General features: G+C 39.9%; 1 protein-coding gene across 19 annotated transcripts in view; it reads left to right on the forward strand.

The window, feature by feature from the left end:
* NCOR1 (nuclear receptor corepressor 1) overlaps positions 1–18885 on the forward strand; it is a 115291-nt gene that overhangs the window by 5704 nt on the left and 90702 nt on the right. For all 19 annotated transcript variants that reach the window (XM_061143562.1, XM_061143565.1, XM_061143558.1 and 16 more), the window contains exons 2-3: positions 9811–9988; positions 13373–13509. In XM_061143562.1, coding sequence (XP_060999545.1) covers positions 9881–9988; positions 13373–13509 — 245 coding nt within the window. In that variant the 5' untranslated portion in view covers positions 9811–9880. The remainder of the gene's footprint in view (positions 1–9810; positions 9989–13372; positions 13510–18885) is intronic.

An 18885-nucleotide genomic window follows, 5' to 3' on the forward strand; every position in this document is an offset into this window, starting at 1 on the left:
GTGGTTGAGATGGTACAGAGTCTGCCTGCAATGTGGGAGACCCAGGTTCAGTGTCTGGGTCGGGAAGATCCCCTGGAGAAGGGAATGGCAATCCACTCCAGTATTCTTGCCTAGGGAATTCCACCAACAGAGGAGCCTGGCGGGCTACACTCTATGGGGTAACAAGGAGTCAGACACAACTGAGTGACTAACACTTTCACTTTGTTTAATCAGTTTATGGCCACTTTTGTTTTGTTAGAAAAACAAAGCTGTAGTGAATTATTTGTGTGAGTGTGTATTTGTGCAAATAAGCTTTGTAGCAGAAATTTGTAAAGTGGAGTTGCAGTTAGATGAACAATGTAGCTCTGGATGGATGTTGTCCCAATATATGGCATGCCCTAGACCCTGACCAGCACTGAAAATTACTCTAAAACATTTTGTCAATTTAAGGAGTGGGGAAAAAAATGATTCTGATTGGCCTTTTATCAATCACTATTGTTGTTGAACACTTTTTAAGTGGAGGGAGTTGTATTTCTTTTAGAAATTATCTCCCTTTATTCTTGATTATTTTTTGGTTGGACTATTGGTGTTTTTCAGATTGAAGGGTTCTTTACGTATTAGGGTGTTTACATTTTTCGTATTTGTGCATACGCCCTACCCCCGAGCCGTCCTTCTGTAGTATTCTGTAGTCAGGTATAGCCCGATGGAGTATTGTGTAGTAAGTATTATTATCTGTAGTATTCTGTAGTGTTATCTGTAGTTTGCTGTAGTCAGGAATAACCAGCTGGGATTGTGCTGCTTCTGTGATCTTGGGCACATCACTTAACTTCTGAACGCCTTAATTTCCTTGTTTGTGGAATGAAATGGAGATAATGTAAATGACATTTAGTGTAGAGACTGGGACAAGACGAGTATCTTCATCATTGGTCTATATACAACTTCTGGGTTTCATGCTCTACTTAGACCTTCCTCACTCTAAGATTTAAAATATTCATCGGTCTATTAAACTGAAGAAGCAAAGTGAGGAGTATTAAGTCTAGTATGCCATTGCTTGTTTTAAAGAGGAAAACTAATGGATACATATTTGCTTTTATATCATAGAATGTTTATGAAAGAAAACCCAGGACACTGGTATTGTTGGTTGTTGTAGGAAGGAGAGCTAAGTGACAGAGGCATGTGAGTGAGAGGAAGACTTGACTGGATACCTTTTTGCATTTTTAAAACAAGTCCTCAGATTTTAATTTTTTAAGGTTTCTTTTTCTCTTCACTTTTCCTTTTTTTTTTTTTTAAACTTTGAATTTTAGGGCTCCATCTGGAATTTATTTGTAGTATAGGAAATGAGGTAGACATATATTTTGGGGGGGATAGGAGGGGTGTATATTTTTTCCCCTGAAATAACCAGTTGTGTCGGCACCATTTGGTGAATAGCCCAGCCTTTGCCCCATTTACTAGATTTGTGCCTTTTATCATTTGCCAAATATACTTAGAACTTTTTCTTGGTCTCTTGTTATATGTTATGATATTCTTTAAATTACTGTTTTATAATTTTAATACTGATAGGGTTAGTCATCTGTTCATTGCTCTTTTTTTTCCCCCCAGACTTTGACAGTTCTGGTCTGTGTATTCTTCTGGATGAACTTTAGAATCATTCTGTGAAGTTCAAAAAGAAATCTTGCTGAGGTTTTTATGAATAGTGATTGGCAGTATTGAGTTCATGGGCTAATTTTAGGAAAGTTGACACCTTGTGTACTTCCTATTATAGGAGTTATCCTGTTATTCAGATGACTTATGTTCTTCAGTAGATTTTCAAATTTTCCTTCAAGTAAGTTTGCATATTTCTTTTCTTTTGTCCGACAAATGTAGTAAGGAATCAAGCAAAGAGTTTATATTCTAGTGGGGGAAGTAAAACAAATGAATGCATTTCAGATTCTGATTAGCCTATAAAGGAACAAAAGGGTAACTGGAGGATGGCTGGGATAGGCCTTTTTGAGAAGATGGCATTTGAAACTGAGACCTAAGTTTGAGGAGTCTTAGGCCCCACTGCGAGCCAGGAAGAGCATTCCAGGCCGAGAGTACAGAAGGACAAAGGGCTGAGGCAAGACTGGGCCTGGCACCAGTGAGAGGCTGGAGGGAAGCTTGAGTTTCAGCCTCCTGAGCAGTCAGGGAGGAAGAGGCCAGTCAGCGGGGGCTCCTGGGCCACTGTGAGGAGTTCTGGTTCTGTCTGTAGTGCATGGCAGCCCCCAAGGAGTCTTGAGCAGGAGAGTGACATGTTCTGATTGATGGTTTAAAAGACATATAGCTTTTTATTTTTTTTTGACATTTGGCTTTTTGAGTGGAGAAAGTGTTGAAGTGGGAAGTCCAGTTAGGAGTTTCTGCAGCAGGAGATGAGACTGGGAGTAGTGGGGCTGGAGAAGCTCGGGAGGCTGTGGGTGGGGGCATGACTTGCTGTTGGAGTAGGGGGTAGGACTTGCTGTTGGAGTGGGCATGCTGTTGGAGTGGGTGTGTTGAGAGCTAAGAAAGAACTGTTAGGTGGGGAGCCATGTGGGAGAAGACGAGATGGCTGCTACCTTCACAGGTCTCTGGTTTTGTTTATTTTTTGTTTGTGGTGTTTTTTTTTTGTATAGAATTCAGTACATTTACGGAGAAGGCAATGGCAACCCACTCCAATACTCTTGCCTGGAAAATCCTATGGACTGAGAAGCCTGGTAGGCTGCAGTCCATGGGGTCGCTAAGAGTCGGATACAACTGAGTGACTTCACTTTCACTTTTCACTTTCATGCATTGGAAATGGCAGCCCACTCCAGTGTTCTTGCCTGGAGAATCCCAGGGATGGGGGAGCCTGGTGGGCTGCTGTCTATTGGGTCGCACAGAGTCGGATACAACTGAAGCAACTTCGCAGCAGCAGCAGCACATTTAAGTCAGTTTCTCATTTACCCTACTTTCTTTTAGTATCTACCTTAGAAGTTGTCTGTTCGTTAGCCCTGTTTTGTGTTGCTTCCTAACTTTTACAGCCTCTCTTAAGGGGAGGCAGCAAAAAACATGATCTTTAAGATCATCCTGAGATAGGAAACTGTCTCGGGGAAGCTCCTCAGCCTCGCCAGAGCCTCACTCAGGAGAATCATGGAGCTTGTGATTTAGGTGAGTGCATGCTCGCTGCTCCTAGTGCTCTGCCTGCGATGCAACAGAGACTTGATAAGTGGCCACTTTATTACTCTCCTTCAGAGTTGTCACCTTGATTAATCCTGGTCAAGCAGCTAAAGTTAAATGAAAGCATCTTACCTCAAACCTCTGTTCTTTGTGTTAATGGAGGAGAGGGTTGCAAATAGTTGTCCATTTTGACTTTGAAATATATTCATTTTCATGGCAGGAGTGAATGTTGTCAATTTAGAGAATTAGGTCAGTACAGTGCAGCCACATAGCAGAGTCCTTAGCTCCCCTATGCTGTCTCCTGCCGCTCACTGTCTGGGGAACCTTCTCCCTTCTCGCCTTGGTAGGGATACAGTAGTGGTGTTGTTTTCATTTGAGAAATATTTATTGAACATCTGGAATCTAAGATTAATGAAATGATTATGCCCATATTAACGTGTTCCTCTCAGTGCCCTACTTTATTGGGCACAGGGTAGTCTAAACTAAAAGGTCTTTTTCTTTAGCTCCCCTTCATCTGTCTTCCAGGTGAGATGTCATTATGTCAGAGAGGCCAAAAATAAAACACCGTGTTAATGGCATTTCCCCCTTTCCCTAGAGGGAAGAATGTTCTAGATTATTTTACAGGAGAAATCTTGTTCGGTTGGGCACCAGTCTGATCTTAGACCAATGACAGAGCTCACTGGGATGGTTTCTAGCTGTCTTCTCTCCTGGAGGCTGGAGAGATAGGCTCAGATGGGCTTTCTCAGAGGTAGTTGGGTACCGCAGGGGGCCATCTTAGCTTCTCCTTGCCTAATGCGCATTTGGAGTTGGACTGAGCTGAGCTGCTTTGTGAGAATCAGTGATACCTAATTTACCTCAGTTTAGTATCAGCATCTGTGGTGTCATAGAGGTCATTCTCCTCTGCCACACTTTTGTATCAGAAAGTGTTATTTGATCCTTTAAAAAAAAATTTTGAATTGTGTACGTTACGGGGCCCTTTATCTGCTTTGGTGAAATATGAATTTCACCTCTGTTATGACCCTTGGTGAAGTTGTTCTTGCTCATCTGAAGAGGCGTCTGCAGTCCTGCCACAGCGAGGTATATTTTTAGCACTTTTTCCAAGATAGCCGAGGCCACCTTGAAAACCTATCCAAGTACGTTTTGGTTATGCAAAGATTGTAGGCCAAAAGCCAGGAGTTCCTGGGGAGAAGGGATTTTTTTTTTTGGATTGCATTTGAAATCTTGTTTTGCAAGATAAGTTTCCTGTTGAGTCAATTTTTGTGTTTGTGAGTGTGTGTCTTTATTACATTAGTATGGGAAGATTCAAAGGAAATTTAAATAAACTGACTTCATTTTACTATATTTTATTACCTGTTTTCGAAATATTGGAGGCTAGTTCTAAGTTTCTCTCTAAAATTCAGATAAAATGCACTTCTGTCACTTACACAATGATATCTAGTTTTATTTTCACCCTAAAATACAATTAAGTGTATTGATGTGAGGGAATTGCATATAAAACCTTGACCAGGTTTCTTAAACATTTCACAGAATTTTTACAGTCCATGAATCAAGCGTGTAACTGAGTTAAAGAGTTTTGAAGCTAGGAACTGAGCTTAAAATTGGAAACTGCCATTTAAGGTTTTCCCTTCCCCTTTAGCCTTCACTTTCAACCAGATTCTTTTATTTCAGTTGTTTGCACACTGTCAAGTGTTCTGTGGAAGGTGTCTTGGTGAGCCAGGACTGGAGTGAGGGTCAGAGGCGGGACGGGGGTGAGGAGGCTGAAAAGAGACCTAGTTTCCCAGTTCTCCTTGAATCCAAGTATTTCTTCTTTGGGTATTCTATACATTTGGCATCCATGTAAGGTTTTGAGGAGACAGTGCTGGTTAAAAAACAAAAAGGTCTGAACTATTGCTGTACATCTCATGGATCAGTTTTGAGGAAGGAGGCCAGCTCATAGTAGGCTGCAAGCTGCAGTTCTTGTGACCAGAGGTGGGGCCCGTTTGACCCGTAAATTTGTATCCGGTAAGGGCTAATCTCTAGCTTTATTGGTGTTCTGTTACCCACCTGTGTTGGGTCGATAGTAACTGACTTTATTTTTAAAGTATTACAAGTTAAACTTCACTGAAACCACATCGGAAAACTAGGATGTCACAAAGGATTGGTTATGATAAAAGGGAAACATGGACCAATTATTTTACATACATCTGAGTGTCTGTTGTACTCAGGACTCACCATTGCTGGAAATTAAAACAAAACAACTTCAAAACAACACCATACAGCATAGATTTCTCGTCATGTAAGCCATTGTTGGCAAAAGGTTTGGGTGACCTTGAGCTAAGATCTTTCCTTTTGCATCTCCATTCCCTTTGTAGCTTTATTTACTTCGGATGTCTGAGTTGGAAGGAGAGCTCAGAGACATCTCATAAGCCAGGGGTGCAGATCAGAATTACTTGTAAAACAAAATATTTGTGAACATTCATACAGTGAAATGCATTACAGCAATAGAAAGAATGAAGGTCTTTATGAACTCATGAAAATGATTGTCAAGATGTGTTAAGATCTTATGTAATGAGAGCAAAATATTGGACAGTTACATATCCACCATGGTTCCACTTATGTAGGGGGCAAAGTGTGCGTAGGCATTCGTAAAGCAGACTCCGGAAACTACTAACTTTGGTTGCCTTCTGGGAAGAGAACTGAGTAGAGGCTGGGGACAGGGGTGAGAAGGAGATTTTCCCCTCTCTATTCTATGGTACTTTGAGAAACTCTGAGATCATGCATATAATATATATTCCCCAAAACAAAACCAGAACAACCTCCCCTGTCCCTGGCTGGTTTTTCCCCTTCTGCTGGTAAGTGCAGGTGTATAGGAGGAGAGCGCTGCCAGGTTGTCTTGAGGGTGGTCTTATCATACATCTCAGCTCCTCAGAGGAGCTCACTCCCTGTGAGAAAGCATCACAGGAAACACTAGCTTCTCCCTTTTTTGCAATTGATGATTGTGATATAGAGAAATTTTTAATTTCTCTGTGCTTTCAGATTCCTTATCTGTAAAAAATCAGTGTTAGTTGGGTAAACCTGAAAACCTCCCAATTCTTAGATTTTCTAACTTTCGTGCCTTGGACCTTCGCAGAAGCAGGTAGGAAGCAATCAGCTGGCTCTTGCTGTCTTCTGACCCATTCTGATGATTAAGGAGCATGAATGTATTTTTAAAAATTAAGAAAGTGTAAGAGGGGAATGTAGAAGAATATTTTTAAAATTTGAGGTAGAAAAGGTCTTCAGAAAGATGAAACAAGGTGGGAAGGCCAAAAGAAAATGTTTGTACCATGACGGTCACACACATGACCAGCAGAACCCCATGGCCTTGGTCACCTTCTCCCTCACTCTTCCTCTGCCTCCTCGCTTTGCCTTAGGGTTTCTCTATAGTTTCTCTCCACTGAATGCTCTTGTCTTTTCAAGGCTTGGGCTCAAAAGTCATCTTAGAATATAATGTGTTACCCAAACTGGAACAGTCTTGAGAGGGAAATGGAACATGGTTAATAACTGCATGGGGACAGTAGTTGTAAATTGGGTGTCTCAGAGAATTGGGGCATGTGGTCATCCTGACTTTTTACCTGCCAGACATGTCTCCCTTCCCCTTCTCCAATCCTGTCTTATTTATAACACTTTATCATAGTGCTTGTGGTTACCTAGTGTCTGTGTCTCCTCAAAATAAGATGCCTGTGTTGGTCCCATTCTGTGCCTGCGTCTAGAGCCGTGTTGACATACAGAGTGTACAGCTCAGTGGATGTTTGCTGAATATATACATGGCGTTTCTACCTTTAGCCTTACATTCTTGTGAAGATATGATAGACATACATGAGAAATCAAGTGGTAGTGGTGTATACAAATTATACTTTTATAAAGCAAAATGTTCTCATTTATAAGAACTTTTTTGTGTCATGTTGTAAGTAAAATTTTTCATTAGCTAAACTTTTAAAAAAAAATACTCATTTTTGACTGTGTCAGGTCTTGGTTGTGGCGCACTCTCTGCAGCAGGTGGGCTCTCTCTTTGAGGCATATGGTCTTAGTTGCCCTGCAGCATGTAGGATCTTAGTTTCCTGTTTAGGGATCAAACCTGCTTCTCCTGCATTACAAGGAGGATTCTTAACCACTGAACCACCAGGAAAAGTCCCTCATTAGTTAAACTTCTTACAGTTTTCTAAGCTCTTGTATATTTAGGACGGCTTCTTAAGAAAGCCGCCTCAAGCATTCATCTTGGATATGTCTATTGAATAACCAAATGAATTCCTACAAGCCGAGTTGCAGAGTTGCTGTGGTAGAGAATGTGCATGTTTTCAGGGGTGATACTGCACAAATTGCTATTCTTTAGAAAGCAATCTGTACCCAGTTTACCAACACATGTTGTAAAACAGTACATTTTCCTCCAAACCAACACTAGGCGTTATTATTTTTTTTTAATATTTTGCCAATTTGTTTTACTTTTCTTGTCATTATTCAGGATGACTTCATTAATTTTATTTCTTTTGTTAATCCCATAATTCTATCATGTTTTCATGTTTTATATTTCTGTTGTGATCATTTTTTCCTATTGTATATATATCTCAGTATATCTAAGCAGCCACTAATCTACTTTCTGTCACTATAGATTTGGCTGTTATGGACTTTCATATGAAGGGGATCACAGTCATTTATGATTGGTGTCTTATACTTAGCATTGTGTTTCAGTTTGTTCAAGCTATAGCGTGTATCATGCTTTGTTTTTTCGTGGCAGAATAATAATCCCTTTTGTGAATATACCCGATTTTATCTATCAGTTCCTCATCAGTTGATGGACGTGACATTTAGAGTATTCCAAGGTTTATGTAGTTATTTTGGGACTTAAGTTGAGATCTTGTGATACTAAGATGTAAAAACCTATTCCACCTGTATTAAACAAAGAGGACTCACTGTGAGACTATGTAGGCAGTTGAACAGGAATCCGGGGAGAAGGAAAGAAGCACAGTACCTCCTCCTGGGAGCTGATTCTGGAGCACAGTGTCAGAGGCAGTTCCTGGTGTGTCTCAGGGGCACCCCTGCTCTCTGCATCCTGTTCTGGCCCATGTCTAGGCTGCTCCTCTCTTAACTGACGCGTCCTTTGGCTCATCTTCACTCCCACTCTGACCACTTTGCAATAACTGACCTTCTCAGTTCAGATACCTGGAGGGGAACCTGATTGGTACAACCCTGGCCCCATAGAGTAGTTCACTTGACCTAAACATTGGGTTGAAGCCACACTTTGACAGGGCCAGGGTCTCTAGAAGGAGTGCAGGGACCTGGAATGACCCACCTCTGTAGCTCTGTTAGTCAATCTGAAGATGACCTAATTCACTAGGCCAGTGATCATCACACTTGTTGGTCTCAAGACTCCTTTTACAGCCGTAAAGATTACTTGCGACTCCAAAGAGCTTTTGCTTATGTGGATTATATATGTTGACATTTACCATATTAGCTATTAAAATGGGGAAATTCAAAAGATATTTATTTAAAAATAATATAAGCCCAAATGTTAATGTATTTTCCAAAATAAAACAAAGTTTGAGAAGAGTGACATTGTTTTACATTTTTGCAGACTTCTTCAGTATCTGAAAAGAAGATCACTTGATTCTCATTTCTTCTGTGTTTTAGTCCTGTGATATGTTGTTTTGATGGAAGCTTATGAAAAACAGCCAGCCTCATATAGATATGTATTTGGAAAAGCGAAGGGTATTTTAATAGCCTTTTAAGATACCTGTGGGTATTTTTTGATATCATACCCAAACCAGACAAGTGGTAAGGTTTTGAAGGTTAGTTACTGTGTAGAACTTGAAACCATATCAGTAAACCTTTCATATTATGTCACATTAAACATTTATTGGTTTGTCTTGCAACTTACTGTGGTAAAGTGTTTTGACTTTAAATGTTTTATTTATGCATAATCTTGTAATTCTGTATTGGGCATTTGGAAAATATTGATTCATTGAGTTACTCAGATCTTTGAATTTCATTGTGTAATATCAAAACCCTAACACTTGTTAATATCACCACCAATCTTGGTGGAAAAGTCTTTAAATGTGGGGAAGCTGTCAGGCTAATGGTGGCAGATACAGGTTTTTTGGAAATCCTAATTTAAAAAAAATTGGCAGTAGTTTTCTTGAAGTGATAGGCTCTCTTTTTTCTTCCTTGAAAGCTTTTCTATCCCTAGTGTCTTCTTAGGCTGTCATTTTGGGGCCAAATTATTGAATAAAGAAAATATTTCCTCTGCACAAACACTTAACCTTATAACTATTCCTGAATCCTTTTAATAATTGACTTTTTACAGTTTTACAGCCATAGATTTTTGTTTTTGTAATGTTTAATATTTGTGTCTCAGATAATTATTGAAAGAAAGGTATTTACTGAGCTGCTGCTGTGTGCTGGCTCCTGAGCTAAGATTTTATGTGTTCACTTTATGTAGCTACTGGTTTTATTTGTGATATGTTAAAGAACCTTCTTTTCAGTAAAGAGGAAAAGACCCATTGCTGGTTTTAAAGTTCTGTAACTTCTGTTATGCTGAGTAAGTATTAATAAATGGGAGAAAGCTTTTACTGATAATAGTGGTTTTGTTTATGCAGCTATGGTTGTAAGTTATTAGAAGCACCCTTGGTGCATTAGTTCTTATCACTTCTGTTTTTTTCCCATCCTGTACAGGTGATTTCCTAGAAGCATGATTGTTTGTTGTACTTGATCTCACAACCTGGTGAGGACATCCTTACTGATAATGTCAAGTTCAGGTTATCCTCCCAACCAAGGAGCATTCAGCACAGAACAAAGTCGGTATCCTCCCCACTCTGTTCAGTATACCTTTCCCAGCACCCGTCACCAGCAGGTAAGGAATAGATATTATGCAAATTGCATATGTAGTCTGTGTTTCTCTCTACTTTTCCTATGTAATATATTTGTTGATCAGAAACCAAACACAATTATGTGTGTGTGTGTGTGTGTGTGTGTGTGTGTATTTAGTGGCAGGAACCATTCTCAAAGGTTAAGAATTAATTATATTTATCTTCTTACTGTGGCTATATGCCAGATTCCAGGAGTTGGCCATGTCTCTGCTTCTGATGGGTGGGAGTTGTTGATAGAGTGTCAATGACCTAGAGTTTCTAAGTTAAGACCTATGTTTATGTGCCAGGTTCTGGTTGAGCATTAAGCTGGATGGAAGACTTGGTGTCTTGAGTGAGAGCCAGGTCTCGAGCTTAGATTTTTTGTATGTGTGTTTATGTAGCTACTGGTATTATTTGTGACCTAGTAAAGAACTTCTACCTCTTTGGGAGATTTGATGGTAGGAAGATGAGTTTGTGTGATTGTTTTACCTTGTGAAAAAGAGATGAAATTACCAGCTTGGAGCAGGCCAGGGCCATGGGTGTAAGCTTTGAAAAAAGATGGGAAGAGATGAAATGGTCATTAGTTTCATGTTTTTTGTAGATGCCCTTTTTGGTTGAAGAAGTCACTGTCTACTCTTCACTAAAGTTCTTTGTTTTTTTCCACTGAGGTTCTTAACCGTGATTAGGTGTTGACTTTTGGTTGTGTGTCCTTTCTGCCTCAGTGTTGTTCATCTGATTACTGATTTCCTAGCTTATTGTTGCTGCTGCTGTTTTTAAATCAACTTTGGGTTTAGTTTATATATAATAACATTTCATTGTATATGTACATTTTGACAGCTTCATACACTTATAAGACTACCCCAAAAATGAAGAGAGCATTTCTGCCACCCCCGGAAGTTCCCTTATTCCCTGTCGCCAACTCAGGCTCCCTCCCCAACCTCCTACAGACTTCAGCTCCCAGGATACCCATCTGCTTCCCATCACAACAGATTCCCTTTGTCTTGAATTTCATGTGAACACATTTGTCAGTGGTTTCTTTTCTGTCTCATATTTTTGAAATATATCTGTGTTTTGGCACATCTTGGTAATGTCTTTTTATTGCTGGATATGGATATACCACAATTTGTGTATGTATCCAGTCACTTAGTTTTCAGTGTACCGGTCATGAACCTTTTTTTGTCACATTTATTCCTAAATATTTAGTATTTTTGACGGATTGTAACTGGTACTGCTTTTGAATTTCAGTTTTCAGTTCACTGCTGCTATGTATATTAATCTTGTATCCTGCAAAATTACTTGTTACTTCCTGCTTTTTTATGAATGCCCCAGGATTAACTCTGTAGATGATACTGTAACCTGAGAATAAAGACAGCTTTGCTTTTCGGGTTCCATACTAGTTGTCTGTTCTCCTTCTTACTTATTGCACTGGCTTGAAACCCCCCCCCCCGCCCCGCCCCAGTCCCAAGTTGAGTAGAAGGTGAGAGTGGATGTTCTTGCCTGGTTTCTGATCTTAAGAGGAGAGCATTCAGCCTGTTAGGAGTGTTAGCTTGGGAAATGTTCCCTCCCCCTGTATTTTCTTTTTTTAAAAAAGCTAAATATAATTTTATCTGTTTATTTTTGGCTGTGCTGGGCCTTTGATGCTTCATGGCCTTTCCTCTAGTTGTGGCAAGTGGGAGCTATTTTCTAGTTGTGGTGAACAGGCTTCTCATTGCAGTAGGTTCTTTGGTTGTGGAGCATGGGCTCTAGGGCGCGAGGTCTCAGTAGTTGTGGTTCCCAGACTCTAGAGCACAGGCTCAATAGTTGTGGTACATGGGCTTCAGTTACTCTGGGGCATGTGGGATCTTCCCAGACCAGGGATCAAACCCGTGTCTCCTACATATTGGCAGATGGTTTCCTTGCCACTGAGCCACCAGGGAAACCCTATCCTCCAGTTGTGAACTTTTCTCTTCTGGCGTGTCTGCTAAATGTCTTGTATATTCAGTGAGGTTTCTTGTCTCTAGCTGGAGGAAATTCAAATGAGCTCTGGCCCTGTGTAGGGCTTCCCTGGTGGCTTGTTGGTAAAGAATCCACCTGCAATGTAGGAGACCTTGGTTTGATCCCTGGGTTGGGAAGATCTCCTGGAGAAGGGAACGGCTACCCACTCCAGTATTCTGGCCTGGAGAATTCCACGGACAGAGGAGCCTGGCAGGCTACAGTCCATGGGGTTGCAAAGAGTTGGACAGGACTGAGTGACTTTCACTTTCACTGGCCCTATGGGAGCTCTGGGAATTGCTTGTTTTATCATTCCAATAGTTCTTTCTTCGGAAGTTGTTCTTGGTCCAGCCTTTTAAAGATAGGACTGTGCTCTCCTTATGCATTACAGATTGGAATTCAGCCAAGCACTTAAGGGAACCCAAATTCATATTTCAGGAAATCATTCTCTAACTCCCTTGGTGATTTGGTTCCAGATTTGTTTTCCTCTGAACTTGGAATATGTATTTGTCTGTTTCGTTCTATTCAGTGTTGCTGATGAGAAGTCTTTTTTTATTATGATCCTTTACTTCGTAGGAAACCAAGTTTTTCTGTCTTATGACTGATAGTTTTCTAAAATTCTGATATGTCCTGTATGGTATAATGTTTAAAATATGTTCAACTTTTCTCTTAGGCCCTTTGAAACCTGAGGAGAGGACTGAGTCCTTTCTAACTTCTGAGGAATGCTGCTTTTTTATTTCTTAGAATATTGCCTCTCACCTGTGGATGGATATTGAATGTTAGAGCCTTTTACTGTAGCTGAGATTTCTAACTTTTCTCCTGTAATTTCTATGTATTTGTGCTCTACTGTGTTCTGAGAAAATTCCTCAGTGCTCTCTTTGCTTGTATTTGCCCTTTACATGTGTCTGTTCAAAAAATAGGAAGATAAACATAAAAACACCCACCTAGAATGATGGAAACTGTTACTCTTAGCTAGCATGCTGATCCTCTGGACCTCTGTTTCTTCACTTGTGACTGTACATGGATTTAACTAGATGGCGTCTGTGACCCTTCCAGCTTATCCATTTTAAATTTAAGATAGGAATGCTTTCTAGGATTTCATATTGCACACATGGGTTTGAGATCCTATTAAATAAGTAGTACAGATTAGGAGTTACTGTGATTCGTTATTAGAAGAATAAATCAAACACAGGTTGAACACGAAATTTCATTTTTAATTCTTTTGAATGATACACAATTAATGTTGATTGTTTTAGGTTATGGGAGAGAATTAGGTCAGTGAAGCATTGAAATCACCATTGCTGCTTCTTCGCATGCTTATTGGACCATAGTTGCCTTTGTACATTTGCCCTTGGTTTGGTTGCATGATGCTTTTTGCTTGTTGGCTAATAATTAATATGTGACTATTTTACTACCAGGAATTTGCGGTCCCTGATTACCGTTCTTCTCATCTTGAAGTCAGTCAGGCATCACAGCTCTTGCAGCAGCAGCAGCAGCAGCAGCAGCTTCGCAGGAGGCCTTCCCTACTTTCAGAGTTTCACCCGGGTTCTGACAGGTAACAGGTTCTCTTTTGTGTTTCCACCCAGGACTGAACTTGGGGAGTATGTGGAAACCACACGTGTGTCATTTATCTTATTACTTTCAATTCAGTGTTATATTTAGTCTTAATAGTCTTACTAACCAAGCTGTGATCAGTCATTTACAGTTGTATTTTGAGCGCTTTTATATTTGTTGACCTTTTGGAGTAGTTGTCCATAATAGTTTATAAACTCTTAAAACCTTGTTTCTGGAGTTCAGAGTCAATGCTGTGCAGAGGGCAGTCCGATAGACCTAGATTTGAATCCTGGTCAGCTCTTGGGGCCTTGGTCACATTGTGTAAGTTGGTGTTCTCAATTCACCCTACATATTAGGAGCACCTGGGGAGATTTAAGAGCTTGATACCCCATCTCATCTCAGAATAATTAAATTAGTCTCTGGGATTAGGCCCACATCTTTCTTATTCACAGCCAGGGTTGCCAGTCAGTGATTTAGACTCCTCAGACCTTCATTTTCTACCTGTAAAAATTAGGATAACAAGGCATTGTCTGCAAAGGATAGTGGGTATTTTGTCAGCTAATGTTGGTCTCGTCCATATCAGATACTCATTCTCTCCAGTGTCCTTACTGTTTCTGCGGTCTTTTACTCAATTCCGCGCCTCCTTGCCCCGTCTTTTTTTTCCCATTCTCACTCTTAATCTAAAGTATTTTGAAATATAATAACTGCCTTTAGTAAATCACCTTTCTTGAGTCCTTGTTTTAGCAGTTTTATAAAGAACCTGATTTCCTATTTTAAAAAGTATGTTTATTGTTTAGATTTTAAGATGATAAAAAGTTTGAAACTATTCAACCATGTTTAAAATCATTGTAAAATACATTTCTTGGTGAAGATTATGGAGAGAAATCACATCACTCTCCTCTGCTGTCTAGCAAATATATGAAGTTAGTTTAAGAAAGGGCTAAAAATGCACCCTGCACATAAAGAAGGAAAGGATACAGCCACTGCCATAAACTTGGAAGAGTGGCATTCAAGGAAGGAATGAGAAGAATCTTTCTCAACTTGGCCTCCTAATTCCTGCTTCTACTGTCAAAGAAGCAGTGTTGAAGAAAGAAAGGTTAGTACAGTCCTAAGATTTCTCATGATTGCCCCTGATTTGGGAAAATGCAAGTGGAAGTGGTGAACGGTTGACTTAGGAATCCTCATTATGCCGTCCCGTGGTAAGGACAGTTATAGGTGCCACTTTGCAAAGTGCTGAGCCAGAACCCTCAGAACTGGTTTACATGGGTGACTGGTGGAGCCAAGGCTAAGGACTACAGCTCCAGTTGAGTTTTCCCCTGACTCGTCCCATTTCTCTTGTTTCCTCAGGCTGTAGAGAATTACATAGAAAGCCATATCCAGTCCTTCATCTGTAGATAAACACATACTAGGCAAGGTAGGGATGGGCAAGGAAACCTGCCCGCCACCCCTACCCCGCCGTTCTGCACCACAGAGCGAATCTATTGTAAGGCTGCTCATAGTCTGCCTGAGCAGGAGGGTAAAGGATGCCATGAACCAGGAAAGCATACTCCTGGAAAGGAAGACTCAAGCAATGCACTGTTCCAAAAACAAAGACCCCTGTGTGTAAAGAAGACGAAAAACAACATGCCCCATGAATGCTGTGCACTTAACTTAAAATTTATAATGAAGTGTTTAAAAACAAAATAAAACAGCTGTATCAGATAAAGCGAAAGATTGGACATTCCTTTGCCCCCAAGGCCACATTTTAAATTCTGTATATAAAGTGAGAAGGAACAAGGGATAAGATAGATGTGGCTGAAAGTCAGACCTTTGTTCTGGAAGAAAGGTCTGGAGATGATCAGAGTGAAGGCAGAAGAAAGGGACAGAGAGATCAAAGCAATTAGAAAGAGGTGGATAAATACGGAGGGCAAATGGAAATCATCCAGCATGTCATAAGAACATGTGTTTCCTAGGTGGAGAACCTAGTAAGGGAAAGGAAATGATACTCATAATTAAAAACAAAACAAAACACCTTTTTTCCCCTTTAACATGAGGGAAGAAAGCTGTAGGTTGATAGGACATATCTTGCTCCAGGAGAAATTTACACAGGATGATCAATACTGAGACAGATCCTGGTTGAGTTATTATTAAAGTTTAAGGGTAAGTAAAAGAATCAGGAATCTAGCAAGCAGAACAAGTCCGCAATAAGAGAAAAGAATCTGATAGCAATAGCTACAAAGTTCCGAGGAGAAGAAATTGAGATCCAAAAATATTATATCAGACATGTTTAAAAGCAATAGGCAGGCATTTTTAGACATGAAAACACTGAGTATTTAAAGCTTCTTGAAGAATTTCTCAGAGATGCAATCCAGTTGAATAAGGAATGGAAGCCATGGTCAAAGGATTACACTAGCCATAAACCTATTCAAGTGGAGGGTGCGTATGAGACATCTCAAGGAATCTTGGAATCATGGTTCCTCAGCGGATGTTAGTACTAAATCTTGATGAAGTAAAATAATGTAAGTGTCCCAAATCAGAGATACAATAAGTATTGGGAGAATGTTTAAAGCTATGCATTTGAAAAGTGTGCCTGGAGTGATTTGATGACTTCTGAAAAGGAATATAGGTTAAAAAAAAATTCTTCTTCTCAGTGCTTTTCATAATTATTTTCCTTACCCTTTTCACTTTCACCCTTCTGAAAGAATTTTTAAGGAACTGATTTCTTGGAGTAAAGGAGTGTTTAACTGGAATGTAGTAATTCCTTCCATTTTTAAGCCTTATTTCATTTTTTTCTCATATATGTATCTGTATAAAAATAAACCAAATATTCTTTTTTTTTTTTAATATTCTGTATTTAAAAAATACTCTATGTGATTCTTCTGTTTTATTTTTGCCTGTATGTCCATACATCCGTATGTAGAAATAAATGATGTCTGGTAATGAAACTCACCCCTGATTACAGCTGTTGCTATGTGGTGGGATTTGGGATGATTTGCTACTTAGTTCTGTTAATATATTCCTGGAATTTTTTTGTTAGCCAGTGTTTATTATTTTATAAACACAGCACTCACAAAAAGAGTTATTTCTGTGTGACTATCATTCATCATGTTTTCTAGATGTCATTGGAAAAATTAGCCCAGAAGGGAATGGCAGTCCACTCCAGTATTCTTACCTAGAGAATCCCGTGGACAGAGAAGCTGGTGGGCTACAGTCTGTGGGGTCGCAAAGAGTCGGACACGACTGAGCGACTAACACACAACATCTAGAGTATTTGAATGTTTAATTAAGTAGGTACAGAACAACTGAGGTAGTTTCAGATACTATAAAAGATTCTCTGAAATTCAGATAATTGGTTTTCCCTTGAGCAACAAAAGAGGTCAACTCATATTTATACATTTTTAAATTTAGGTGAAATTATTTTTGTTTTGGACAAGAGTCTCCCTCAGCTGGGAATAAACACAATAAATTCTGATTGATCTTCATGGGCCAGTATTTTAAATAACAACTTTATATTACCCCTAAATAAAGGTTTATTACAATAAAAAATCCATTTGATAAATTTGCTTTAAAACTATTTAAAGATGGTACTAAGAGATGATGAAAGTCAGTAAAATGTAGGAAATTTTAAATTTAAGAGTCTGCACAGGTATTTTAGTGTGAAATCTGGTGGGATTTTTATTTTTTTGGTTGTTTTGGAAGTACTACATTTTATTTTTCTATTCATCAATTGATAGCTATTAGAGTTGTTTGCACTTTGTGACTTTTGTGAATAATATTACTGTGAACATCCAAGCACAGATTTTTCTGTGGCTGTGTATATACCCCTTTATACTCCGCCTGCATGCTTTAGTCGTGTCTGACTCTTTGGGACCCCATGGACTGTAGCCCGCCAGCCTCCTCTGTCCATGGGATTCTCCAGGCAAGAATCCTGGGGTGGATAGGGGATCTTCCCCACCCAGGGATCAAACCCCTGTCTCCATCATCTCCTGCAGTGGCAGGCAGGTTCTTTATCACTAGCGCCACCTGGGAAGCCCCACATGCCCCTTTTCTTGGTCACATACTGGGAGTGGGGCTGCTGGATTAAGTGCTGGTCCCTTTTGTTTGCTATTTGGGAAACTACCAGACTGTGTACAAAGTGGCCACGCCATCATACAGTATTAGTTTTTAAAAGGCAAATACTTTGTTAAAGATGCACATTACATGCTTAGCTCCCAATATAAAATTGTATTTGTTTTCACCAAGATTTTCATAGTTCATTTAAATTTTTTTCTGAAATTTTAAATGGTAAATTATGTATTTATTTATGCATGAGTAGTTTTGTTGTAAAAAGAATTGGCAAGCTGAAATGGGGAATAGTTTGATTTCTTGATGGAGTGAGAGTTTTCAATACTCTGTTTTTCTTAATTGTCCTGTGCCCTGGCTTCCTGGAGTTCTCCTCCAGCTGTGGGTACACCTCACCCTCTGGCTTTGGTCAATCTCTCAGGCAGAGTGGCTGGAGGTAAAATGTGATCCTTGGAAGTTAGTTAGCTTTTGTGGATTGTGTCCCTAACAGGGGTGCCCAGTTGCGGGGACATAGCTAGGGGCCCCAGAGGGTTGCATTTGCTTATAGAAGTTCCACACAAAGTCTTCAAGCAGGCCAGCAGCAGCCCTGGTTCTCAGTGCTGTGTCCAGGGGCATGGCCTTTATCTGATTGCCCCTGGCTGCTCTGTGGAGGGTGGATTTGGGGTGGGTAGACTGAAGCAGAGAGAATGTGTCAGAGAGCGAGCTGGGGAGAAAGAATGTGGGCATCAGGCAGGATACTGCAGCCTTATCAAATGCATGATTTTCATATATCTCCTCCCATTCTGTGGTTTGTCTTTTCATTTTCATGGTAGTGTTCTTTGATGTACTAAAGTTTTTTATTTTGATGAAGTCCAATCATCTACATTTTTCTTTTGTTGCCTTGCCTTTGGTGTGATATCCAGGAATTCACTACCAAGTCCAAGGTCAGGAGATTTTTCCCTATATTTTGTTTCTAAGAGTTTTTAAGTTCTGGAATTTTAATCCATATGTGTCCAACTTCATTGTTGTGTGTGTGGGAATTCCGTTCTTCAGGACCGTTTGTTGCAGAGATTGTCCTTGCCCTGTGGGAGGGTCTCAACAGCCTTGGTGAGGCTGACTGAGATGTGAGAGTTTATTTCTAGGCTCTTAGTTGTATTCTGTTGGTCTGTAGGTCTGCCCTTCTGGCTGTACCATGCCCTTGATTATTGTATATTTGTAGTGAGTTTTGAAATTGCAAAGTGTGAGTTCTCCAACTTTATATATTTTTTCTACAATTGTTTTGACTGTTTGCAGTCCCTTGAGATTCCACATGAATTTTTTTTTCCTGTACCACCTGTCTTGTGGGATCGTAGTTCCC

This window comes from Dama dama, chromosome 5 (assembly GCF_033118175.1).
Source record: "Dama dama isolate Ldn47 chromosome 5, ASM3311817v1, whole genome shotgun sequence".
Lineage (NCBI taxonomy): Eukaryota > Metazoa > Chordata > Mammalia > Artiodactyla > Cervidae > Dama > Dama dama.